Below are 27,251 nucleotides of genomic sequence, written 5' to 3'. Positions count from 1 at the left end.
CAGTTGAAAGAGTATTAGTAATTCAATAATATCTTAAAGTAGAGGCCTAGTCTTATATTTACAGGATCCATGTTCATGATCTTAAGTTTTTAACAAAACGCCACATGTCAGCTTTCTGCTTTCCTTGGCTGTATCTTTCATGTTGTTGGCCAGGTGGTTAAGGCACTCGACTCGTAATCTGAGGGTCGCGGGTTCGAATCCTCGTCACACCAAACATGCTCGCCCTTTAAGCCGTGAGGGCATTATAAAGTAACGACCAATCCCTCTATTCGTTGGTAAAAGAGTAGCCCAAGAGTTGGCAGTGGGTGGTGATGACTAGCTGCCTTCCCTCTAGTCTTACACTGCTAAACTAAGGACGGCTGGCGCAAATAGCCCTCGAGTAGTTTTGCGTGAAATCCAAAAACAAACAAACAAGTATTTCATGTTGATAGTTCTCCTTTATAATGAAACGGTTTATTTGTAAGAATCATAGGTGGACTTATGTCGTTGTATTCTGACCTGTAGCCTCATTCCGTGAGTCAGAGGTAACTTTACAACTTACATGGAATTCGATTTCCTGTAGTGAACACCAGCATAGAGATCATAATGTGTAATATTTCATTAATCCCACGGTAAGACAGCACTAAGTTTTCGGATTTGTAATGCTAAAGTCAAGGGTTCGATTTCTATCGGTGGACACAGCATATGTCCTGATATGGCTTTGTTGTAAGAAAACACGCAAACCTCGCGCTAAAGAATCTGGCCTGTAAAATTTAATACAAAGTGATTTTTTGAAGTTTTAATAATCTGTTGCTACAATACAGGATAACAGGCGGTTATTACAATAATTTGTATTTTTTAGAAATTAAATTAGAATATATTACTCTAATTTACTGTAACTTTGCGAATACTGAAATTCATAACGTTTATAAGATGTTTACATCCTTATGTACATAGCACAGAGTCCACCTCCTATCTCATTTATTCAGTGATATTCTGTGTACCAGGAATGATTTCATAGATGACCGATTTTTGTTTTTTTTTCATTTCTTCAGAAACATCCTTTCTTTAGCAGAGATATTTAATTTATATTTACTTTGATATGAATTGCAGAACATGAATAAATTTCAGGATTTCGAAAGAAAAGTAAAAGGAAGTACCCCGTTTACATGTCAATTTGTGTACTACTTTTAATAAAAGTAAAATATCGAAAAAGCCCGTAAAAAGCTACATTAAACGTTCTAATCAATACTGGTAATGAAGATAACAATAAGGAAAAAATATCATTTGTCTTCCTTATATTTATTCATATGTAGCACATCTGTATTTTTATATTGGTCATTGATTTTTTGAGAAATCTGAAACAAACTTATATTTGAACGAAATTTCCGAGCTCACTTATTTGTTGGCAGATCCGTTAAACGATAGACAGTAAAACATTGTTGAACATGTATGTCCAAAATAAAGGTTTCCCATCATTATTGGCTTGGATGTTCCATTACAAGTATATTTCTGATCAAAGTAAAATATAATTTGTTTCATAAAATTTGGTAATCTGGAACATATTCATCTTTCGAGCTTACTGTGGATAGGTTAAATATGTAAACAACAAAATCTACGTTTGTTTACCAAAAGTATCAGATCTGTTATTAATATTACTATAATTTTGCTACTTTTTCTGCAAACTGTTTTTTTCTTTTTATTTATGTAGTGGCGTTAAAGAGCAAGTCCCCCAGTATACCAATGGAAGATCTAAGCGGAGGCCCACAACAAGATTCAGTTGAGAACCAGTCAGTATTAAGAGACAATGTCATTTTCAACAATTCCTCATGTGCTAATCTAGTGGAAGAAGAAAAGGTCAGTCATATTAAGAAAGAAAAAAATGATTTGAATGTCTATAAACATGTTTAATATTCATATTTTAAGCTTTTCGTTACTATAAAGTTTTCAAGCTCCTACCTCTTACATGAGAACGTTTCCGTTGCTTCTTTTAACGATTTTAAAACCACTAGTTTCTGGTCGCCCTGGACTTTTGTAAGCTAAACATATTTTACATCCTAGCGGTTGGCGCAGTCGACAATCATATAGAATGAGGATATTCTGTGACGGAGAATGAATCTCGTGACCTCAGACTGTGAGTCGAATGTCCTAGACACAGGACGCTTGTGAGTTTGTTTTTGCTTTGGCGCAAAGCTATAAGATGGCGTACCTGCACTTTGGAGAACCCCGTTTTTTAGCTTTGTAAGTTTGTAAACGTACCAATTGCTTACCACGGAGTACTTGAAAGTTATACGGATTTTATATAAATTACTTATAAAAGTCAGTGTACTAGCGTCCAATAACCCGTTATCAATTTGATCAGCTGTTATATATTTGGTTCACTATTCATTTATGTAATTTATGGCTGGAGGAATGATCACTTTTGTAATGAGAAATAAATTCTTATAGTGCAACTGTTAAGCTGCGAAGAGCCAATAAGACAATAGTGAAGGAGAGAGAGTTCACTATTTTCGAAAGAAGTGTGAAAACTTGCACAGTAGAACACATAGGACAGCGAATGGTTCTAAAAAACACATCCCAACGCAAGTGGGAGCAACGCCCTGACCCAGAAATTGAAGTCTATAATTATGAATGAGAACCCCTCTCATTCCCTAAAAAGAAAAAACAAACAAACGTGGCTGAAGTAGTAAAAATAATTGTAGTATTGGGCGAAATTTCCCAACTTAAATAGGTATCAAGTGTAAGCTGCATTAATTTTATTCTTTAATCGCCGGCCCCCCGCTAGTACAGCGGTATGTCTCCGGATTTACAACGCTAAAATCAGGGGTTCGATTCCCCTCGGTGGGCTGAGCAGATAGCCCTTTGTGGCTTTGCTATACGAAAAACACAAACACTTTAATCGCCATCTACCGAGTTCTTTACGAAGTTTTTATAATATCGAAAGGCAACTCAGGACCATTATGAAGCTGATCATATCTATCAATACCAATAACAAGATTCCGGAAACGAATGGAACATAGTTTCATTTGACTATATACCAGTTAAATCACCCCATGTAGCTCCAATGGACTTCTGTTTTTTGTTTGTTTATATTTTTGGTCTCCCCTATTCATAGTCTTGAGAGCTAACGTCTTCGGACAGTGGTGGACCTGCAGAAGGTTTGTAAATAAGCATAATATAATACTGTCCTCTCCATTCTCTGCAGGGACTTGTTGACGCAATCCTTACATGATGTAATTGTGTGTTTTATGGCATATACTAAACATTCCGAACCGTATTCATAAGTATTTCATGTTATTATTATGAAAATTGTTGCATTATTGACAAAAGTAGCTTGTCACATATATATATATATTAAAGAAAGAAGATATTTGCGCACTATGGCTTTATTGACATAAGTAGTATCCGCGACCAGCAAAACATTTGTGGCAGTTTTCACGCCCTTCGCTTAAATTTTCCCTATTGTAATGTTTTCACACACGCCATTGAGGCTTCGCTTTCTTGTATGTATTATATGTTAAATCGAATAAATCCAGGTCAGTCTTAAAAATTTGCATACGGTCAGATACACAGATTCATGTAGATGTAACTTTACGTAATAAAACATATAAAGTAAACAACGAAGTATTGACGTTTATTATATATAGTGTACAACATTTGTAACAGTTATGAGCGTTTAGTCTCTGATACGATTTTACGAATGAAAAGAAACTCACAAAAATGAATAATAAAACATGTGCTAGAGAAAAAAGTAGTCAAAATGTATCAAGAATACATTTAGTGGCCCAACTGATATTGAAGAAAACGTAACAAAAAAAAACTTTGTTTTAAAATTTCTTCGTCTTTAGCTGTGTTTCTATATTGCATGAATTTCAGGTGGAGACGTTTTAAGAGTTATCCACATTTTTAGAGCTTAGATAGTCGCAAAATCACATGCAAAATTTTAGTCATTTTTAATGTATTCTTTCGGAATATCTATAAAAAACAAACAAACATAAAACTCTGTAACTTGATGTTGAATCCTGCTATAAACAGAAAGAATATTTGTTTCCAAATTTTGCGCAAAACCACTCGAGGGTTTTATCTCCAATTTTGAATTAATAGAGTAGAAAGAAAGCAACTTGTCAATAGCAACCATCTCCAGTACATGGGCTGGTTTTACATGTTTGAATAGCTGAATTTTACTGTCACTCTCATAGCGCATTTACTGTCCAAAGTTCGGAGCGCATTTTAAGGGCAATTTGCCGACAACCATTAATTCTCGGATTTACAGGCTTACCGAGCAGTCATCGCCGGAGGTCCTGTACTGAAAAATACTTCGTTTCAATATAAAGGGAGATACCATTTAGATTTTAGTTTTAAACAACCTGAAAGTGGTTGACGTGATTTATTTCGTTTTTGCTTATTGATATTATTAGACACATTTCGTTAAGTGAAAGTTCAAGAAGCAAACAGTATTATACTAATTTTTAAAGACATTTGTAACCACACAAGCTGTCATCACAATTTTTTGTGACAGAAGTATATAAAAGAAAAATGTATGATTAATGAGCGTCTAGGCTTAGCAGTTAGGTACATTTCCTGTATTCTGTAAACAAAATTCTAGTGTGTAATTTGAAAAATGGACATAAAGCATTCTGAACTGAGGCCAACGATTGGTCCGTTTTGACAAATACGTATACTTCTGAACAATATATATTTTAACACGATAACTGCCTTTCCAAATGAAATAAACTGTTTTTTTTTTTTTTGTCTTCTAGGTCAAGAATGGTTTGTTAATATTTCCGGTTAATGTTGACAGAATAATAGGAAATACCAGAAAGGGTAAGTTATATGAAAAGAAGGTTTGTAGCCGTCATTTGATTAATAATTTTCATTCGAGCTGTTTGCTTCAAGTATGTAAATGTATATTAAAACGTTATGAGTGACATGGTAAGATTAACATGTGACAGAATTTTAAAACCATGTTATGTTTAACACAATTATTGTTCAACATTAAAAATAAAGCAGAAAAACAATTAGATCTTGGGTTTAGCATTATGAAACAAAAAGCTTTTTTAAAAAAAAAAATCTCAGTTGCATATTTATATCTTCCACTGGGGTATATGTATACGTCTATATATATATATTGAAATATCAGGTTTTAATGTATTTCATAAAGTCTGTGATTTGATTTAACTGCTGCATATAAAATGATTTATTATACAGATTTTTGTCTGTAACAAATGTATGTGGTTAACTTCTATAGAAGAAAACTTCCAAAAGACGTTTGTTTAATTATTTATTTTACTACTATATGTTTTTGGATTACTAATCAAAATATTAATAATGGGAAACATACAGGATTTTTAATTTCTAAAATAGAAACCTAGACTTAAACATAAATTATTTTGATATATACCATGCTTCCTTATGTAAGTTTGACTTGTTTAAAATATGTACTTTATTCTAATAGAATTATATTTCCTACGAATAGGAACTTTTGTTTTTTAATTTCGCACAAAGCTACTCGAGAGCTATCTGTGCTAGCCGTCCCTAACTTAGCAGTGTATGACTAGAGGGAAGGCAGCTAGTCATCACCACCCACCGCCAACTTTTGGGCTACTCTTTTACCAACGAATAATGGGATTGACCGTCACATTATAACGCCCCCACGGCTGAAAGGGCGAGCATGTTTGGCGCGACGGGGATGCGAACCCGCTACCCTCAGATTACGAGTCGCACGCCTTAACACGCTAGGCCATGCGATGGGGGCGCTGGCAATCAAGTGAATTGTATCTCTGTTAGCATGTGGCCGAAGTAGTAAAAAATAATTGTAGTATTGAGCGAAATTTCCCAACTTAAATAGGTATCAAGTGTAAGCTGCATTAGTTTTATTCATTAAGCGTCAACTACCGAGTTATTTACGAAGCTTTAATAATATTGAAAGGCAACTCAGTACCATTATTCTTTTTTTATTTATATTAATGAAACAGATGAAGAAATGGTCAATAAATTACCTACATTTGCTGATGATATCGAGGTCTTGTGTATTGCTGACTGTAAAGAGGATGCTACTACTTTACAAAAGGATCTAAATCATTTAGTAGGCTGGGCAAATAAATGGTAGATGGGTTATAATTATGATAAATCTAAGATACTGCATATAGGTTATCATAATTTGAGTTATAGGTATAATTTGTATGGGAACAACCTTAACAGCGTCATGAAAGAAAAGGACCTTAGCATAATGGTTGATCAGTCTCTTAAGCTGTCCAAGCAGTGTGCTGTTGCTAGTGGTAAGGCAAAGAAGGATTTTAGGTTGTATCTAAAAAAATATTAACCACAAGCCTAAAAAGGCTATAGCTTCATTTTATTTAACACTTTTGGCTTAGAGGATGGAACAGATGAGATGGACCAACAGATCCCTTGTTGTCACGAAACATTATGTTTTGCTATCTAGCTTGAGGAAGATATTTTGGTATTTTCATTCATTACAATATTAAGACATCCAGCTTCTGACTCAGTCAGATGTAGCAACTAAATAGGAGTACATTTCCTTCTTTTTATTCCAGCGGCTCTTTCATATTCTTTTTCGCTACAATTCTCTATTTTCTATCATAATGCTAAGCTGAGATATTAATGTTCTTGTATTTCTAAGCATCTTTGCTGACTTATGCTTATCTTCATTGTTTCAACAAAGTTACTGGCAGCCAATCTGTAGGGCCTGGTCTCTAGCCAAAATTAACAAGTTATTTGCTCTCGTGTAAGATCACCACGTACAAATAAAATCAGACCATTTGAGCTTTTTGCTTTACTCTTTTGTCCCGATCAGAAACTGTAAAAATACTGAATATTTTTCTCTTTCTTTGCAACTCAATATGATTGTTTTTGTTTAGAATTAAGCACAATGATACAAAATGAGCTATCTACGCTCTGCCAACTACGGGTATGGAAACCCGGTTTTTAGTGGTGTGAGTCCGCAGACATATCACTGTGTCACTGTGGGCGCACCTCAATACGAATTTGATGTGTACAGTTTTTCATTATACACGGCACCTTTAAATTTTACTTGAAGAGTCATTTGATAAAGATAAATCACACTCTACAGTGTTCCTCATCCTTCTGATATATATTGTTTAAAGCTAATTTGTCATGGGCAGCCTCAAAGACCTGCCTAACAACAGCCAAAGAAAAAAGCAACAAACTGCGTTTTGAGTAGATTCAAAGCAAGCTAGGCGCAATTGTTATTCATTACATTTTACTATATGAGCTTTTAACAGAATGTATTTGTATGTGGTTTAAACCACGATGCAATAAACATCAAATTACCTAACAAATGTGTGTGTGTGCGTCTTTGTATGTGTTTTCTTATAGCAAAGCCATATCGGGCTATCTGCTGAGTCCACCGAGTGGAATAGAGCCGCAGATTTTAGCGTTGTAAATCCGTAGACTTACCGCTGTACTAGCGGGAGACCTTAGCAAATGCAAACCAGTGTGTTGTTATAATTTAAACTGTTCCATGGTTGTTACAGTGTCATTCTGTATGAAAAAAAACAACAACAACCTAGTTTTTCACTTCGGAAATCTAGTAGCCCTACAGACTCGTTTCATTTGGCATTTTAAAAATAATATCGTTAAATTGTTTAATCCATTGTTATACACAGTTCACAATGCCAGTTTTCTAATTTATCACGATCTACCTTTTATATTTTGCCATTTTCTTGTTGTAAAGTTCGACGAAAATAACATTCACAATATCATTCTAGAAAAGTATATAGGTCCTTAGTAATCCAGTTACTTGTTGGAGTCAACGTAAGGGAACAGTTTTAAACCTATTCCATTAAGAGTATAAAAAGTTATTATCCCCCTTGACTTTCAAACTACAGTTCGTGATTCGATACCCCACGATGCATAAAGTGTATTTAGTCTACTATGTAGTTTTGAGCCAAAAACAATACCTTAAATTTGTGGTGCTCAATGCTTTTATTTTGTGAATCATTAACCAAGTAAGAAAAATAATTTAACGCTTTATCTCGCATCATTCAAGTAAAAAATAAATAAATTTGATGCTTCAAATATTTCAGTATATTAAAAATAATTTATTATATTTTTAAAGCATATTTTCTTTCACGTAGACGATCACTCATCAAATTGTCAACCTCAAAATATGAACGTAAAAATCAGTGATGGAACTGAACAACAGGATGTGGTACGTTTTCATTCCTTCCTCTGTGTTTTTGGTTTTTTAACTAAACATTTAAAACACTTATAGTTTTCCTTTACGTTCAAACAAATACAAGAATTTTGATTATAAACATCATAAGACTTCGCTCCTTAGAAACAGTATATACGCATTTGTTTTTTTTTTCTATGTTACAATTATGAAAAACGAAAACAAAAATGTAGAGTTTTTTTGAGTTCGAGTACAAATCACAATAAAAGGTGTTGTTACGAAAATGGTTAAAAATGTCACTATGCAAATCGTAACCTTTTATGGTTTTATATATTTTTTCATTCCGAATAAATTCGCTAGGAGTCCATGATTTTGAGTTGATAGATTAGAGGGAGTGTAGTTAGTCAACACCAATTATTCCCAACCCTTGGATTATCATAACGGAATAGCGAAATTTGACTCTCATTTTTATAACGCTCCCTCAGCCTCAAAATGTGGAACGCGATTTATTTGCGGTAGCAGAACTCATAAGTCTACACTCCCCCGATCTGACTATCTTTTCATATTAGGCAAGTGATTATATTGCTTTAAGAAAATAAATCTGATATTCGATTAAACACTTGTCACTGCATTATATCATTTTCGAAAAACTCCACCACATATCAGTATCATTGTACAATGGCAAATATAAATATTTCTTTTATTCTGTTATTTCATTCTAACTAGCAAACAAACAAAGAGTTACTCCATCTCATCGGCTCTGAGGTAAAAACTTCATAATATAGTTATTGTGGACAATGAATGAGAAGGTCTGAATTTCACATTGTTGCGATAGATTCCAAAATGGAAACTGAATTGTATGAAATGATGTTCGTTAAGTGTTCAAATTTTTATTCAATCAACTGTAAAGGCAAGCAAGAGGTTAGAAAATGAAATCTTCATGCAGGTAAAAACATAACGTTGCAGGATCTTCATGGGGGAAACTACATATCCTGGACCACTCCCTGAAAGAGACATCTCATACATGTCAAAGAGTTAATCTATTGAAGGAAGAACATTTCGTGAAAGATGATTGTTTTATTTTTGTTTTGTTTTTCTTAATTTCGGCTAAGTTACACGAGGGTTATTTGCGTTAGCCATCTCTAATTTAACAGTGTAAGACTGGAGGAAAGGCAACTAGTCATAACTATACACCGCCAACTCTTGGGCTACTCTTTTGCCAACTAACAGTCACTTTATAATGCCCTCAAAGTTGAAAGGGCGAGCACGTTTGTTGTGACGGGGATTAGGAGTCGACCAACGAATAGTGGGGTTGACCGTAACTTTATAACGCCCCCACGGCGAGTCGAGTGCCTTAACCATCTGGCCCTGCCAGGCGTCTGGTAAGAAAGAAATAATCTCTTGTTCGGTTAAATTTTTGGAAAAGGTATGGTGAACGACATAGAAGACCTGATACGTGACATGGTAAATATGGCTTGTGTGAGAGATAAAGAAACGTAGTGATGGGCGTGGAGCTGTTGTCACTGTGCAAGGGTGTTAAGAAAATTGTTGACAAAATCAGAAGTTGAAAGAGTTAGGTCTAAGTGTGTCAGTAAGGCAGGTGTGGTATTTGGACTAGTTGGCTTTGTTATAATCATGTATGAGACAACAAAAACGTAAGGTTTTCACTAAGCTTTAATATAGTGGTTTATTGTACATTCTTTGTGCAATATTTTGAGTTCTTTTACACTAAACCTATATTATAATATCTGAGGAATGTGTGACAATTTTTCTGAATTACCAACATTTAAAAACTAAAAATAGATACGAAGTTTTCCTGTCGTTCGATTTACCCCTTTTTACTGAGTTATACTAATTTCGAAAAGTTTCACTCCTCATCAGATAAGGGTAAGTTGAAAACAACATGAAGCTTTCTTATAATGGTGGAGTGTATTTTATACGTATGAAGTTTTAAGCTATTATTTATCCATCACAGTAATACTATATTTATACAGGATTTAAAATATATGTATGAAGTTCATGCTGTTAATTGTTTCTTCATGAGCTACTCTAATCCAATAGTAGAATTGACCGTTACATTGTAACACTCCCATGGGTGAAATGGAGAGCAGGTTCGATGATATAATCAGAACCTTGATCAATAGGTTTGCGAGTCGAGGTTTAGGATGATTGCAACCCTCCCAGAAGCGATAAAATATTATCTGTACATAGATTTAATTAACTTACCAACCACCCAGTCTTCCTTGAACTTACGAATTGTCAGTATATTCACTGTGCCATTAAAAAACAACAACCAAAAAACACAACAACTTTGAGATAATATGCTAAACTATGCGCAACGATTGGGTTTTGCACTTTTTCTAAGCTCGAAGACAAAGTCAAAAGTTAATGTTTAGGGTGAAAAGGTTAAGGCTTAAGATTTAGACTTTGCTACTAAAATTCAGACACAAAGATAACTAAAGCCGGAAAAATAGAATCCAATTCACAATGCTCATTGCGACCACATTTCCTTTTTTGTGCAAAATATTAAAGCAAACTATGTACAAAGGGTCCGACAGCCTGGTTGGTTTCGTTTTAAAAGCTTTGTGTCTAATTGTACTCTTCCCCGTCAAACTAAATAGGAATCAGGTGATTCAGCGGAGGACAGTCATGATGACAAGCCAGAAACTCGCCAGCTCTTTTCGTTCCTGCAGATATTAACTGCTATATTTGGTGCATTTGCGCATGGGGGAAATGACGTCAGGTATTGTATTTACGTCTAATTTATTTACGGACATAAAAATATATTTAGCTATTTTTATAACAATGAAAATATAAGGTAATGTTTCTCATACGATTTTAGACTTCGTGTATATATCAGGACGGCTGTATGGGTATTAACATTTTTTACTAATAAAGCAGAGAACAACGTTTTAACTTATTTAGGTCCTCTTCAGGTTAACAAAGAGGAAGATGACCTGAGAAGGTCGAAACGTTGTTCTTTGTTTTATTAGTAAAAGTGTTAATACCCATACCAGCTATCCTGAGATATACGATTTTACATTTGTTTCCTATTTGGACATGTTTAGGCTAAGCTGGGTGGACTTAATAGAAGTTAAATTTTGTCCTGTTATTTTAACTACACGTTTCATTTTGTCAACCAGAATATATTTCAAGAACCTGTTTAGTTTGTTTGTTTTTAAAATTTCGCGCAAAGCTACTCGAGGGCTATCTGCGCTAGCCGTTTCTAATTTAGAAGTGTAAGACTAGAGGGAAGGCAACTAGTCATCATCACCCACCGCCAACTCTTGGGCTACTCTTTTACCAACGAATAGTGGGATTGACTGTGAATTATAACGCTCCCACTTAACTCACCTGGCCATGCCGGGCCTAACCTATTCAGAGCTGACGCAACAGGTAGCATGTATAATCATTCATAAAACGAACTTTATCGAATTTTAAAATCTGCCACGAAAATAAAAAAGTGCAAGTTTTGTATTAACTGAAAGAATATATCCAACTCAGGAAAAGTATTAATATAATTTTTTTTTCAAATTTCATTTCTGCTTACAGTCACGTCATTTCGCTGTTATGTTGCTTATTAATCGCATGGTTTCGAATTAAAGGTTTAACTATTATCTAGTTTCTCTCATTTTATTCCAAAGTGAAAGACTTTAAAGAACTTCATTTTAATTAAAGCGAATTTCTTACTAATATAATTGTCTAGTTTAGATTGGTTTTTATCCAATTACTTTCAATAGTAGTCCAAATATCCGAAATCAGTTATGTTCTTGTGCTTTGTGTGTTGGAATTCCGCTTAAAGGGTATATATTTAAGTATATATTGTTGGAAGATATTCTGTTGTTTGGCTAGTTCTTTCAAGTTATTTGATCAAAAATAATGTGAAATTAGTTTATTCCTTCCTTAACGTACAGACTACTACTACTTGTAGACAGTTGTACCTTTAAGGCTAAAGTTCACAAATAACGTTTTCATTTTCAAATTCAACATATATTTATTCATTAATGATACACGACTAGCGTATAAATATACTTACTTGCACGATTACACAACTAATACATTGACTAAGGAAATATACACAATACTTAATAGTTAATACTAATCTAGATGTTTCACTGTAACTAAACGCTTCAGTGAATGACTGAGACTCTTCTAACTGAAAACTGTTTCAACGCTTCACTATTTCTCATATTTATAATGTTGCCTTGTTTCGCAATACTTCATAAAATCTCCCGATCATTAATATTCACGAACATACTAGGTATTCTAGGATTAGTTATTTAATGTTAATGTCATGCGCCTCTAGCGAACAAACAAATTACAACATCGAAAATATATTAGGTTGAGGAATAATTCGTGAGCGTTTTTAAATAATTTCATTCAAGCATTACATGCAAGACTATACAATACTTCAATGCATGAACACATTACACCCAAAACATTTATTATGATACTTTATTTCATGTAATACCTAGGTATATAGTATGCATTGTTTTAAACGAAATTGCAAGAAATTAAATGCGAAAAGCAGATGGTGTCGAAAATGCTCGATTTTGTCCACTTGACATTCCATTTAATGAGCTGAAAATGAAAGCAAAAATTAAAGAATATGAAAATCAAACACACCATCTATTAGAGCAAAAAATTATCTACCAAATGACATGAAATATTTTGCGAAAGCGTTTCATTTATGAATATATTTTGTTAACTTGAAAAAACGCTCACGAATTATTCCTCAACCCAATAGCTTATAACAATGTGAATATATCTATATATATTAACATATTCATATTCATCACTACTGTTTTCAACTAAACATGATATTACAGTTGTGAACACTAATATTTATATAATTGGAAGTAGTTATAATACACTTTCAATTTTTCTGTTCTTGTAGGTTTAATTTTTATTGTAATAATATTTATTTGATGTCTCCTAGTAGCTCACCAGCAGGGGAGGGAGGCACACCACAGATAGTCTATTGTATAAATTTGCATTTAACTACAAACAAACTTATCTGACAATTTTCATGCACTTCCATATTCTTTACATTGCTGGTATAATAATAATAAACCAGACTGTTTCTGTTCTGCCTCATCACAATCCCAAGCAACTCTTGTAATGTTAAATCACATCTTCTCGTTAACAGAATGCTCCTGTGAAAAAACAGATTTTAAATGTGAGTTAACTTCTGATGTAATATTTCAGGGTAAACACGTTTCAGTGGCAGATTTGATTAAGGTTATGTACTAATAACATGTTATTACAAGTGATTAAAAATACATAATTTATATCTTAATCCATATCCCAGTGGCACAGTGTGTATGTCTGCAGACTCAGACCCCTAGAAACTATGTTTCTATACCTGTGGTGTGCAGAGCACACATAGCCTATTGTGTAGTTTCATGCTTGATTCAGTGCTGTTATTTACATTTTCTGCTATTTATTTATTAATATTTTAATTCTTCTTGTACACATCTTGAATTTTTTATTTCTATTGCTCATTTTCCTGCCTTATTTCATTTAAAAATATCATAATCTATTGTTTATTTAAATTCAGTATTAACTTATTTCTAATTGTATATATTTCTACCTTATCAATCATCTCTTTTGGTGCAGGATATGGCATGAGCTACAGTTTAGGGCCTCACAATATGTTAAATCTCTTGAAAAAGAAAAAAGTGACTACATTTTAATTTATTATATGGGGCTTTTTAAAACTTAACGTAAACATAACTTAGGGCCTCAGAATGTCATAATCAGACACTGATTTCTTTTAATCCCTTATGATCTGCCATTGTAATATCATCTCTAAATCAATTATGAAAACACTTCAAAAATTGGTTCTGAGAGTTTAAAAAACTGAATGACAAGAAGACACTTTTAATCACTCCTCATAATTTGAAAGATTTCTTGTATTTCTCAAACAAAAACAAATAAAACCCACTACAGAAAAGAATGTGAAAACACAAATTATATGATATAATTAAAAAAAAAGAACTGATTTCTCAAGTATGTATTGTACTATATTCATGGAACAGTGCTTTCCTAAAGAGAAAATCTGACAAAAATGTTGACATCTATGTAATGTGACTGTCTTCCTTCAAGTGTTTTGACATTTAATATACGAGACAGTAGTAATAAAAATTGTAGAACTACTAAAAGGCATACTTGTGTTTTTTATGTTTCATTGTAATAATATTTATATTTGTATTGGCATTATATGGTGATATAAATTCAATGAATAACATGCTTTAAAATTTCACAAAATAAAATTATTAAAATTTATCTGTTGATTAAATTAATTCTTCCTATATTTTGTACTTCTAGCAATGCAATAGGCCCTTTAGTGGCTGTTTGGCTGGTTTTTCAGGCAGGAGATGTGTTACAAAAAGAACAAACCCCAATCTATATACTTTTGTATGGTGCATTTGGCATATGTATAGGTTTATGGGTATGGGGCAGAAGAGTTATTAAAACCTTAGGAGAAGATCTTACTAAAATTACTCCTTCAAGGTAAGTACAAGGGAGACTTTATTTAAGATGGCTATTTTCAGTGGATGTGCCATATGGCTGTAGCTACCATTATTGAGATTATTTGTAATGTTTCATTAAAATAAATGTGTAGTATAAATATTTACAAGTGATTATCAATATACTACAATAATGAAAAAGGTATATTCATTGTAAATTATTGAACAAATATTTGTTTTACCAGGCTCAAGGAAAGTTATCAGTATGAGTAATTATATGAAACCAATATGACAGAAATATCTAACACTGTGTTTTAATTTCATGTTAGACTGAAAACAAGTTTACCATTTTACCCACACCTGAATCATTGCAGGTTCTTAATATTTTAGTAGAATTATGTTTATCCTTGTAGTGGTTTCACTATTGAAATTGGAGCAGCATCAACAGTTCTCCTGGCATCCAAGGTTGGTGTTCCAATTAGCACCACACACTGTAAAGTTGGTTCAGTGGTATTTGTAGGCTGGGTTCGCACACGGACAGGAGTGGACTGGAGCCTGTTTCGAAACATTGTCCTTGCCTGGGTCCTCACCCTTCCACTGACTGGCGGTCTTTCAGCTATGTTCATGGCTATTTTTTATGGCCTTAAAATTGTGTGATTCTTTAGGGCACATATGTTAGTGTGTATGTGTTTATCAGGATAACATAAAGACATTACATTCTTAAAAAAATACTGATATTGATTATAAAGAATCTGTACATAGTAGTTGTTGTATGAAACATTTGATAATAACTATTTTACAGACTACAGACTTAGAAATGTGTTTAAAAATTATTTAGCCAGCAGAGGAAATCTGTTCCTACAAATGAGTGATTTCTATGAAAGTGTGGCACTGAAATCAAGCTTTAAGGTATAATAACATTTCTTCCCATTAGAATTATAATTGTGATTTTGTACAGAAGAAAACCTTCAAAAGAGTTACTGCAAATCTTGGAGCTACACATTTTACTTTCAGTCAGTGATTGACTTTTCAAGTAAGATATAAAATAAGAGTAATATGAATATTTTATATCTTACTTGAAAAGTCAATCACAGATGATTTTATGTAAAGTACTACTGCTTACTGGTTAGCATTTCAGACACCTCTACTATTACCGAAAAATTCATATCTGATGTATAAGAAAAATTAAAAAAGAATGTAAAAGTTTGCTGTTGTAGTTAAGATAGATGTTATATGAGTTAAAGTATCCTTAGTATCAAAGTTTATACAAGAGATGAAATGGCAATCAGCTAGTCAAAAAGCATTTATCTGTTGAAAGTTATAATAATCTTACTTGATATTAAAGAAAAGCATTATAGGGTTTCTTGACATGGAGCCAATAAAAAATTAAAGTTATGTATTTATACCAATGATATGAATTACTACAAGTACTTTATTCAGATTAAAACTTTTCAAATGTGTGGAAAACTTATTGATGTAAATACAGGTGTATGACTATCATTAAATTTGCACAGTTCAGTGTGAAAGAGTGAATGAATGTGCTAATATTTTATGATCTTTTTTTCTGTTTAGGTCAAGTAATCAACGTGTGAAATTGATAACTATATATATAAATATACACGATTGTCTGAAGTTAGTTTTTAGTGATTTTGTTAATTTTACTTTTTGTCTAATGGGCTTTCAAGTGCACCTGTACATGTATTTTACTGTGTAACAAAGAGAAAAAATTATATTTGTTAATTGTATAATAATTATAATTTGTTAAAAGCAACAGTAGACACAGTAATGTGGATGATATTCTCAAATGTTTTTTTGTTAAGTAACTTAGTGGTGTCAAATTTTTAAGGATGTTTAAATGTAGATGAAAATTTAACAGCACTGAATATTTTTTTTTAACCTATAGAACTTGTCACATGGACCATATATAATAATAAGTAATAGTGCAAGAAGTTCAAGCCTCATAGTATTCAACGTCATAACCACAGTCAAATTATGTACTTAATGTTTGTTCATAGTTAATACAGAAATTTCAAATACACATGTAATAACTATATTCAGTTTCCTCAAATATCAAGAAAAGGTAAAAACACATTTAATTGAAAATCTTACGCTGACAGATTTTTTCATTGTCATTCACATATAAAATTGTCGTTGTTTCAAACTATGTAGTGTAAATACGAACATTCGATATTAATTACATGTAATACCTTTATTTAAATTTTATGGGTTGAAATTGAACAATTTTAAGTATATTAGTAATTCTAAAAAACGTAATAAACTTGGTGGTGAGAGTAGAAACTAGAAAAAACTGACAATAATTGATAAATTAGAGAATGAATAAATATTTCTTATATTTACAAACTGAAATTTTGGAGTTACTGTTTTTTATTCATAAACAATACCATCAGTTTGAATGAATAATACCTTTCTGTTTTTTATTTGTTTAGGGAAATAAATATAATTAATAACTGGTTCTTTTAAGCCTAATACTAAAACTAATAAAAATGCATTCCTAGAAGAAGCAACTAACTGAATAATAAATACATATTCTAATACAAATAAAAGACTCAAACTTTAAGCATATCCAAGCCTCACTTTTGTATCATTGAATAACTCCCTCTTTGAATTACACCAATGGGTCGATAGTAAGTTTATGGACTTTCAACTAATATCCAGGGCCCGATTCCACGTGGTGTACAGAGCGCACATAGTCTCGTATGCCTTTGAGTCAAAACTCAAACAAGTGAACAATGGATAAATATAATTTTTCTCTCTATGCTCCATGACAACTTTGTAAAAAAAAAATTGTACCCATTCATGAATGTAGGTAAGGGCAAAACTCGATGAATACTTTTAAATTAAATTTACAAACGTATTGCTTTACTTTCTGGAATGGACGTGTCAGTATTATCTAGTAAAACATTTATGAGATACTTAGGCATCGTTAAGTAGCCAAAACACAATTGGCGAACATTATGTATGTATATCTATGTAAGATAAATAAACGAACTAATAAAACTGAAGTAACAAAAGGTCTGTTTTCTATTAAACTAGCGTTTACTTGAAAGGTCGCCCCACGAAATATTTTTACTCCGGGTTCGGTTTTTAATATGTGTGTGTACTCCGTTGTCACTGGTTTATCTACATGTAGTATATAGGTAGCTGATATCAAATGAAGTATGTAATCGCAAAATGCAAATTCAGAACTGTTCCAAAGAAGAAACCTGAAAGTAAAGGGGTTAACATTTAGCACATATTTGTAACCTTATGACATCTGCTTAACAAAAATAACCCATTTACATGCAGAAGGGCTGCACAAAATTAAGAATATTGATTTACTTTACTGATGATACATTCTAAACTAAAATGGTGATATTAGAATATATTTCAACTATGACAACTTCTCTAGGTCTCTCGGACCCAAACGTTAAAACTAAACATTATTGATGGAAGTATATAGGTAGTTACAGGACTCAATATACTGTAATCATCTTCCCAAACATGATATGTAAAACTACCAAGGGAAGCACAAAAAATAGCTACCAGTTAAGGTCAATAAAATCAAATAAAAATCGTAATACAACTCAAAAAGCTAATATTTGAAAATCGGAGTTTACTCCCAGAAGTACAACTCAAATTAATTAAAATATAATAAATTCTCAAAACATCATAAAATCATGTGACATAGAAAAGAAAATCGGGATAGAAAATCAATTCAGAATAAATTATAAGATCAATATATCATAATTAAATAATAAAATAAAGTTAATACGAGTATTGTGTTTTACATTATTCACGGCTACTAACTGAGGTGATACAGTATCACCTGTTACAACGCTAAAATCAGGGGTTCGATTCCCCTCGGTGGGCTGAGCAGATAGGCCTTTGTGGCTTTGCTATAAGAAAAACACACACACACAGTATCACCTGAGTGTGAAAGAAATTTTATATCCAGTGAAAGAAGTATATTGTGACTAAGTTTGAGGTTGCAACTTTGAAAAGTCTTATGAGAGGAAAAGGTATGTAACAGCAGCTACTGTGACCATTTCATTGACAGCGCATTCATCGTATCAAGAAATTACTACATTTATATTGAATCGTTTGCCAACATATTGTGGTACTGTGATTCAGCCTAATGTAATTAAGCAGAATGAATGGGCAGAACTTTCCCTGCCTTCCCATAATAGTTATGTCATAACCAATACTTATAATGCCTCTATGAAGATGTTTCTCTGAAAGAGCAAACCAAAGCCCATGCTTTGGTTGTGGGCTGAAAGATCACTTTTAAATGAATTGTTCACATCGTAGGCAAAAGTCTTCATTTTGTCTTGTTGCTCAACAAGTATGGAGGGTCATCATCAAGCTATGACCGATGGCGGTTTGCCTCCAGAAAAGTAACAGAACTCAAGTAGGGTCTGGCTTCCAACTTGAGGTAGTTTACTATCTGCATACATCAATGAGTTTGGTGGTGAGCTAAATTCTAAAGGGTTTGGGGGATATTTTTATGTTTCCAGAGTGAGCTTCTGGTTGATACTGGAGTTACTAGAACACTGGCCAACCTATTAATTTATCAGACATTCTCGCTGAAGCTACCATTCTGGGCAGTTAACAATAATTTTGTTCCGACAGATTTGTGTTCTAACTATATTTTAATAATTCGCACATAGGATTGAGATGGTTAATTTTGTTTTTGAATGTGTATTAGGATTATAAGGAAAAATATACTGTGGAAATTATTAGTCATTTTGTTTTTGAAACAGGCAAATTGTTTTTTTCTACATGAAAGTCTTTCATTGTTAACTAGGTTTGGTAAAATCACAGTACTTTCATATAAATAAATAGAGTTACGTAGTGATTTACAGATGCTGTCTAATACATTGCCATCACGTAATACAGTGAAGAAACCAAAGCATAAAATGCACCATTTCTTGTTTGGAAAAGGGGTGACATTAACTCAAATATTTGTATGTCTAATAAATTATATTCATATGGTTTTACTTTGTAATTACAAACATCTGATTCTACAGCTTTCTATTGGAATGGTCATTGACATAGTAAGTAAAAATATCTAATATTAGAGATAAAGCTAGGTTTGCTTTTGAACATACCATACTTAAGAATAAATACACAGCTGTGAGAACTAGCTGATGTGTATCAAAGCAATCTAGATTTTGCACAGCAGCAGGATTTCAATAATTTATTGATTGAATATACCAATGTATTCGTGGAAACAGATGATCAATTGCATCGGACAACAGTAACTTGACACTACAAACGTATAAGCAATACGCATCTGACGAAACAACTGTTGTGCAAACTTTCCTCAAACACTAAGTATGCGACCAATGCTGAAATACGGCAGGTGTTAAAAGACATAATCATACAATTTTCAGAAATTGCATGGTCATTTCCAAGAGTAATTGTAAAATAGAAGGATACATTTAAGTTTTGTGTCGATTTTAGGTAAATGAATACATTGATGCAAGTTGATTCCTTTCTAGTCGCATATACATATGCGATGTGTTGGAAGGTGTCAAATGATTCAACACTTTATACTTGACTTCTGAACATTGGAAAGTTGAAATTGTTGATAAGAGTAAACATAATACTACTTTTAAAAGTTGAAATGGTTTGTATGAGTTCAGCATCATGCCATTAGGCCTGTTTAATGCCCCTCTTAATCAGCAGGTAAGAGAGACAGGCTCGGAAGTGAAACGAATAAGTGTGGATTTATATATTAATACATTGTATCTGAGTCATATTTTGAGTCGAAATGAAGTATCTGCGGACCCTGTAAAGGTTACATTAGTAGCGTGAGACTATACTCAAACAATAACCAAGCAAGAGATCCACAATTTTCTTGATTTATTGTTACATTGCTAATGTTTTGTGGACAACATTTCTAAAATTGCCACACTGCTGTTTGTTCTTAGCAGAGTTAGCGGGCATTTTAGGTGAAGTGGAAAATGTGACTTAACATTTAAGTCAATAAATCACGTTTTACTTGAAGCTCCAGTGTCGGCATACATGACGAGATTGTCAGTTTCTGCAAAAATTGGAGCAGCGTTATTGAAGATATAGGATGTTTGTACTGCATGAAGTATTACCTGAAGTTATAAAAATTAATCAAACATATTATTTATTATAATTTATCTTGGACGATCCTCTAGTTTACTATATTACGTATTAGGATTTCAAAGCCTGAAACCGAGTTAAAGTTGTAACTTAAATTTAGAAGTTAATTAAATGTAGAGTTGTAGTAAATTTATGATATTTGCTAACAAGATTGATACACACAAATATATTTTAATATACAAACAGTAATACAATTTACAATAACAGTTATTACAAATAATGATTTATATACAAAAAGTTTTACAAATTTACAAACAATATTGAGTCTTCTATCTGATCTGGAAGTTCCTTAATAACCTATCAAGGGTTCACTATGAGCGAATTAATTTCTAGTTGATATAAACACAATTCACTTAACGAGGAGCTGGTTAGCTCTTTGCTGATTACATGCGAGTTTTTCACAGTTAAAGTCATACAATGTCTTCATGAAAATACTAACTTTTGATGGTAATCCGCTGAAGTTAAACGGTTTGTAATGCTCGATATATATAAAATTGTTCCTGGTCAAATATTTGTAGTTTCTCAATTAGTTGAGTATTAACCACAGTTATAGCTTTCAAGGTTTGTATTATACCAACTGTAGCAAACAAACAATATATATTATCTTCTTGTGTTGTGTTGGTTACTTTTTATAAGCTTGAGAGGAGAATTTCTGAAAATTTCGGCTAAGGCAACAACACTGACAATCATTAGTATTTACATATAGTACATTGTTGATTCTTACAGTCAAGAATCTTCTACAACTTTATTGGATAGGCAGGAATACCTCAATATGTATTTAACAATATGAGTTGCATGCATTTCTGAATATATATTTAACTGAAGCAAACATCAACATCAAAATAAATATGTCATAGTAAACCCGTTACAAACAATACAGCCACTATTTGTGTGTTAAAATGTTTACAATTCAGGTTGATCATGCACTGATGAACTGGCTCGTGAACTTTAAAATTTGAGTGTGGATGCATATTAGATAGGAAACAACAATAGTAAAACATTGTTTTATATCTTCAGCTAGAGTGGCAACATAGAAATGTTGAGAAAACATGTCTATTAAATGAATTTCATTATCATGGACACCATGTGGGAATTAAAGCCACAGTTGGAGCTTCCAGTAATAATAGTTTAATGTCAAAATTAGTACTTTGGGAGCTTTGGAAAAAGCAATTGAAAGAACCAGATGTGGTGTGGGAACCTTTTACGATGCACCAAGGTGAAGCATGACTAGCACGTATTGAGTAATAGAGCACAGACATAGGTAACACTTTTGCAAACGGCAACAAGTGTAGAAACGTTGCTGTACTATTGTTATAAGTCACCCAAATGTAGCTCTAAACCTTTGCTGCTGCTAGTGGTCCACAAGGCTATTAGATAGTAGGCCACCAAGATTTTACATGCACGTGTGCTAACACATGAAAGCAATATTTTTGGCTACATTTACATAATCGTGTTCACAATAGTGCAAATATTGTATGGTGTGTACTGCCAAAATGAAACTTTGTTCAAAACAGGGTAAACGCTGGTAGGGAATTGTCAGTTTACTGTTACAGAAAACAGCCATAGACGTAGCTTATCGTACATCTCCCCTACTGAATAAGGTGACTTGTATGTGTTGGTAATTATTAATTATCTCACAAAGTATCCATTGGCTGATACATTAATATAGTCACCCACTGACGTGTTGTATGAAAAGTTAATAGAATTATTTAGAAAGCACCCTCCCAATCAATACAGTATAGAGGATTAATTTCAACAGATTGTTGTTTTCTGAGTTATGGACAGTGTTGATGTGTTGAAGATATTTATTTTTTCTTGACACCATCAGTCTGATTGTTTGGCATAATATATAATCCACAAAGTATCAAGTAAATTCTTGTGAAGTTGGTTAGTCTCAACCAAATCAAATGGAATAAACACTTTCCAAATATTATGATAGTGAATAGTTCAATGGAAAGTCAATTTTTTATTTGCCATAAATACTTATATTTGATCAAGAACTAAAGTTCCTTTTGAATGTGATGTATTGTCTGCCCCTCAAACAATAGTGTGATAGTGTTTTCAAAATATCTGGAGTGGCTTACGTTTGCATTGACTATCACTTACAAATTCATATGTCAAAAGCTAAAAAACACCACCATTAGTTGAAGAGATGCTATTTGATTGTCCAGGATGAATCAGATAAGAAAGTAACCATACAGGACGTGTGAGACAGTATTAATGATTAATCAACAAGTTGAACATAATCTCCTGATTGATTTGACTGTTGTTAACTACAAAATCAGCAGTTACAACAGCCGCTTGATTCTGAGACCAACGACCGAAAGGTAGTAACTAATGATAGATGAGAGTGATTGATGTACTCAACAGCGATTCTGGATACAAAAGGGGTTATTTGCTGGAATGTTGTGAATCCTGTTCTAATCAGTCAGAGTTATCTTGAATTACTTTAAGTGAAACATAAACTCAGATACTATATGCCACTGTCATTTTTCAAGTCATCAAGTTGTGTTTCATAGTGAATTGAATGTACCAGATCGTGTAATTATTACTTGGTTCCAAGATTAACCAGGATGAAAAGGTGTTTAAAAACCTACTTTCCAAGCTGTCAAACAGAGTTTCAGTGAAATATATTTGTAAGATAGCAGATTATGTATGTTCAGTTTAAACACATTAGATTAGCTAATGTTTTTAAATGAAATGATCAGTAAAACCAATAGTTTTTATGAAGTTGTGTGGGATAACAGATTCATTTCTGGTTTAGTCTCCAAAACTGAGACATAATCATGTACAATATTTCTTTTTAGAGATGAAACGATGTGAAGAAGTAAATTATAACCCCTCGGATGTCTGTTCTAAATACTGTTCACAGATTAAGTTGATACTTCTTAAGAAACAGTGTTTATGACTGAGAATTATTGCTAGGAGTTCAAAAACTCAAGTGAAAGTGCATTGTGAATCTTACTTTCCAACCTATAAATCAGTTCATTCAACATTTCGCAACAATTACTCGCTATCTAGCTAAGTGGTAGTGGAATTTCTGGATAGAGTGGATAGTGTTGTGTTCTAAGTTAACAGAGAAGATGAACTAAATTGTTTTGAATTTATATTAAAAGATTCTCAGTTCTTTGAATTTGCTTCCATTCATTTTGCTGTGATGTAAACTGTGGTGAGTGAAATCATAATATTTAAACTACTGGTGTTGGGTGCTGGATAGGCCAGTAAAAACGTTTATTCGTTTGAAGTTATGCACAGAACTACACAAATGGGCTATTTGTGCTCTGCCCATCACGGGTATCGAAACCAGGTTTCCACCGTTATAAGTTCTCAAATATACCACTGTGCCCACAGTGGCATAAAGAGGCATTTCGCTTAAGTTAGTCTGAGTTTGATTTGATATGTTTTACTGTGACGGAAAAATTTAATCCTATTAGTCATGGATGGAATAATTTTAAGTTAAAAGGTTTAGTTTGGCTGAATTTTACTGATTTCAGCAGATAGGCCAATGTGACTTTGCTATAAGAAAAACACACACACAATTCTACTGATAATTATTTACTTCAAGAAACTATGGCCAAGCGCGTAAGGCGCGCGACTCGTAATCCGAGGGTCGCGAGTTCGCGCCTGCGTCGCGCTAAACATGCTCGCCCCTTTTAGCCGTGGGGGCGTTATAATGTGACGGTCAATCCCACTTTTCGTTGGTAAAAGAGTAGCCCAAGAGTTGGCGGTGGGTGGTGATGACTAGCTGCCTTCCCTCTAGTCTTACACTGCTAAATTAGGGACGGCTAGCACAGATAGCCCTCGAGTAGCTTTGTGCGAAATTCCAAAACAAACAAACAAACAAATTCAAGAAACTAGGGAGCAAGTTGAGTTGAGTTTCTTATATCATAGATGGCAGTAGGTTAGCAGAGGAAGGTAGACTTGCTTATCATGTGAATCGGATGCGTTTTGATAAGTGTATGTTTTCTTATACCAAATCTATACGGGTTATCTGTTGTTTCCACCGAAGGGAATCAAACCCATGATTTTAGCATTGTAAACAAGAAGCCTTACCGCTATACCAGTAGGGGGCATTTGTTTAGTGCTTTTAGTATATATATATTTATATATAAAATTGGGCTCGGCATGGCCAAGCGTGTCAAGGCGTTCGACTCGTAATCTGACGGTTCGGGGATTCGAATCCCGGTCGTAATAAACATGCTCGCCCTTTTACTGCTAAATTAGGGATGGCTAGCGGGGATAGCCCTGGAGTAACTTTGCGCGACATTCAAAACAAAACAATATGTATAATAGCAGAATGCATGTAGTGGAATACATTTATTATATATTATATCTCTAACGAATCTCTGTTAGGTATTATGATGTCAAATAGCCGGGAATTTTAATTTTAATTTAGAAGTTAATTGAATTTCGATGTGCATTAATTTACATTTTTCCAACAAGATTGACAAACACAATCTTCTTTCTTACACAAATATAGTTTGATACATAAAAAATACTATTTATAATAATGATTATTACAAATAGTTAAAACAAATAATTATTTATATACAAAAATTTTATAAACTCACAAACAATATTCAGTTCTTTATCCAGTCTAGAAGTTAATATTTCATTAATAGCCCAGGTCCACGAGGCACAAATTACTTTTATGTTGATACAAAATATACTTCACATGACTGGAATGTTAGCTAGCTCTATTCTTGTTTGGCCTAACGCAGTTTACAAGCTAACTTTTCACCAACAAAGATATTTAATGTCTTCGTTTTGTTTGTTGTGTTTTGAATTTCGCGCAAAGCTACTCGATGGCTATCTGTGCTAGTCGTCTCTAATTTAGCAGTGTAAGACTAGAGGGAAGGCAGCTAGTCATCACCACCCACCGCCAACTCTTGGGCTACTCTTTTACCAACGAATAGTGGAATTGACTGTCACATTATAACGCCCCCACGGCTGAAAGAGCGAACATGTTTGTGGTGACGGGGATTCAAACCCGCGACCCTCAGATTACGAGTCGAGTGCCTTTACTACCTTGCCATGCCGGGATAATGTCATCGTAAAAATACTAACGTCAGAAGTTAATTCTTTAAAGTTGAACGAATTGTAATGTTCAACATTTATAAACATTCCTGGTCGAGTTCTATAGTTTTCTGATTAATAAGTGTTAATCACAATTATAGCCCCAAGGCTTATTGTATGCCGACTGTAGCTGACATAACAATATATAAATGTCTTGGCATCTTGTGATGGCTTGCTTTAAAATACTCACGCTATATTCTTAAAGGTTCAATAATGTTTGAAAAGACGTCAGTATTTTTGTCAATCATATATTGTTGATTCTTGCTCCCGAGAAACTTCTGCAAATTTAGAGAACATCATCAAACTGAAACAACTGCAGGTATTAAGATAAATGTAAAACAGTAAATAGGTTACATACAAACATGTATGTAACATAAAGTCATTCATAAGCGTTTTATGACATGAATAGAGCACTCTCAAAGAGAACACAACTGCCAAATAACATATACATGAAGATAAGGATTTGATTTGAATGTTAAGTCAATGAGATATGAGATAAACTCAGTTACTGATATGTGAGATATTTTTTGAAGATATGGTGAACTTGATAGTTTTTAAAGGCAAAGATAGAGTGTTTTCAGTGTTAACATTAAATATTTGATGGGTAGCAGATTTACTTTGAAGGGAAGAGCAACTGATGAACTCACTTGGTAATAGTAGTGAAATGTAGTTGTAATTGTGTAGAACTGAATTACTCATGATGGGTGAAATTATCCATGAAGAGTGAAACCTACAAACGATGGCTTATAATTCACAGCGAATTTAAGTTTTGCTACTAGATTAAAAATTTTGTAAGCATACAATTTACTGAACATTTTTTAAGTATTTGTTTCACGACGACATACATTTTTAAATTTATGCTAGTGTGGACCATGAGTGTACAGGTAGAGAAGGAAAATAATACCAAAATAGCATTGCTTTGAAGTCACCTGTTATAAACTGAAAGAAGACGAATGGAAGTGAGATGTCAGTGCTGATGAATTCTTATGGCAAAAAGTTAAAGGTTAGCACTTATATAGAAACTAGCCTGTTTTAGTTACTTATGTATCACACAGTATTTACAGTATTACCAATTTTCCTTGACTTTATTTGTGCAACAACCAAATGATTGTGGGTGGAATGTTAAAAGTTAAAGACAGCTGTGATAGTTGGCATTATGGAAACAATAACAGTGGACACCACGGTTGAGTTTCGTTGCGTATGAGACTTAATAGAGATTCAGAGACGGGTACAAAACAGGTGCAAGGGATTCATTGTTTCAAGGCAATATACAAGTGAGCAAATGTAAGCCTGTAGTACGGCTCTTGAACAGAGTAATAGTTGTTATACTTCATATACAGAAGCAGTTTGCCCATGTTATTCGTCAGTAAATCTGCAAGGTTATGATGTTAAAAATTGGGTTTGAATATCTCTGTCGGGTAGAACATAGATAG

The 27,251-nt window shown here is 33.2% G+C and overlaps 1 protein-coding gene across 3 annotated transcripts in view; it reads left to right on the top strand.

The window, feature by feature from the left end:
- The window catches only part of LOC143252682 (sodium-dependent phosphate transporter 1-B-like), a 67,458-nt gene extending 49,832 nt beyond the window's left edge, over nt 1-17,626 (top strand). For all 3 annotated transcript variants that reach the window (XM_076505204.1, XM_076505202.1, XM_076505203.1), the window contains 6 exons: nt 1,691-1,836; nt 4,740-4,803; nt 8,097-8,170; nt 10,756-10,877; nt 14,465-14,650; nt 15,021-17,626. In XM_076505204.1, coding sequence (XP_076361319.1) covers nt 1,691-1,836; nt 4,740-4,803; nt 8,097-8,170; nt 10,756-10,877; nt 14,465-14,650; nt 15,021-15,264 — 836 coding nt within the window. In that variant the 3' untranslated portion in view covers nt 15,265-17,626. The remainder of the gene's footprint in view (nt 1-1,690; nt 1,837-4,739; nt 4,804-8,096; nt 8,171-10,755; nt 10,878-14,464; nt 14,651-15,020) is intronic.
- The last annotated feature ends 9,625 nt before the right edge of the window (nt 17,627-27,251 follow it).

This window comes from Tachypleus tridentatus, chromosome 6, assembly GCF_004210375.1.
Source record: "Tachypleus tridentatus isolate NWPU-2018 chromosome 6, ASM421037v1, whole genome shotgun sequence".
In the NCBI taxonomy this organism is placed as follows: Eukaryota; Metazoa; Arthropoda; class Merostomata; order Xiphosura; family Limulidae; genus Tachypleus; species Tachypleus tridentatus.
The sequence above is the reverse complement of the archived record's forward strand: the minus strand, read 5'-3'. Positions and strand labels throughout refer to the sequence as shown.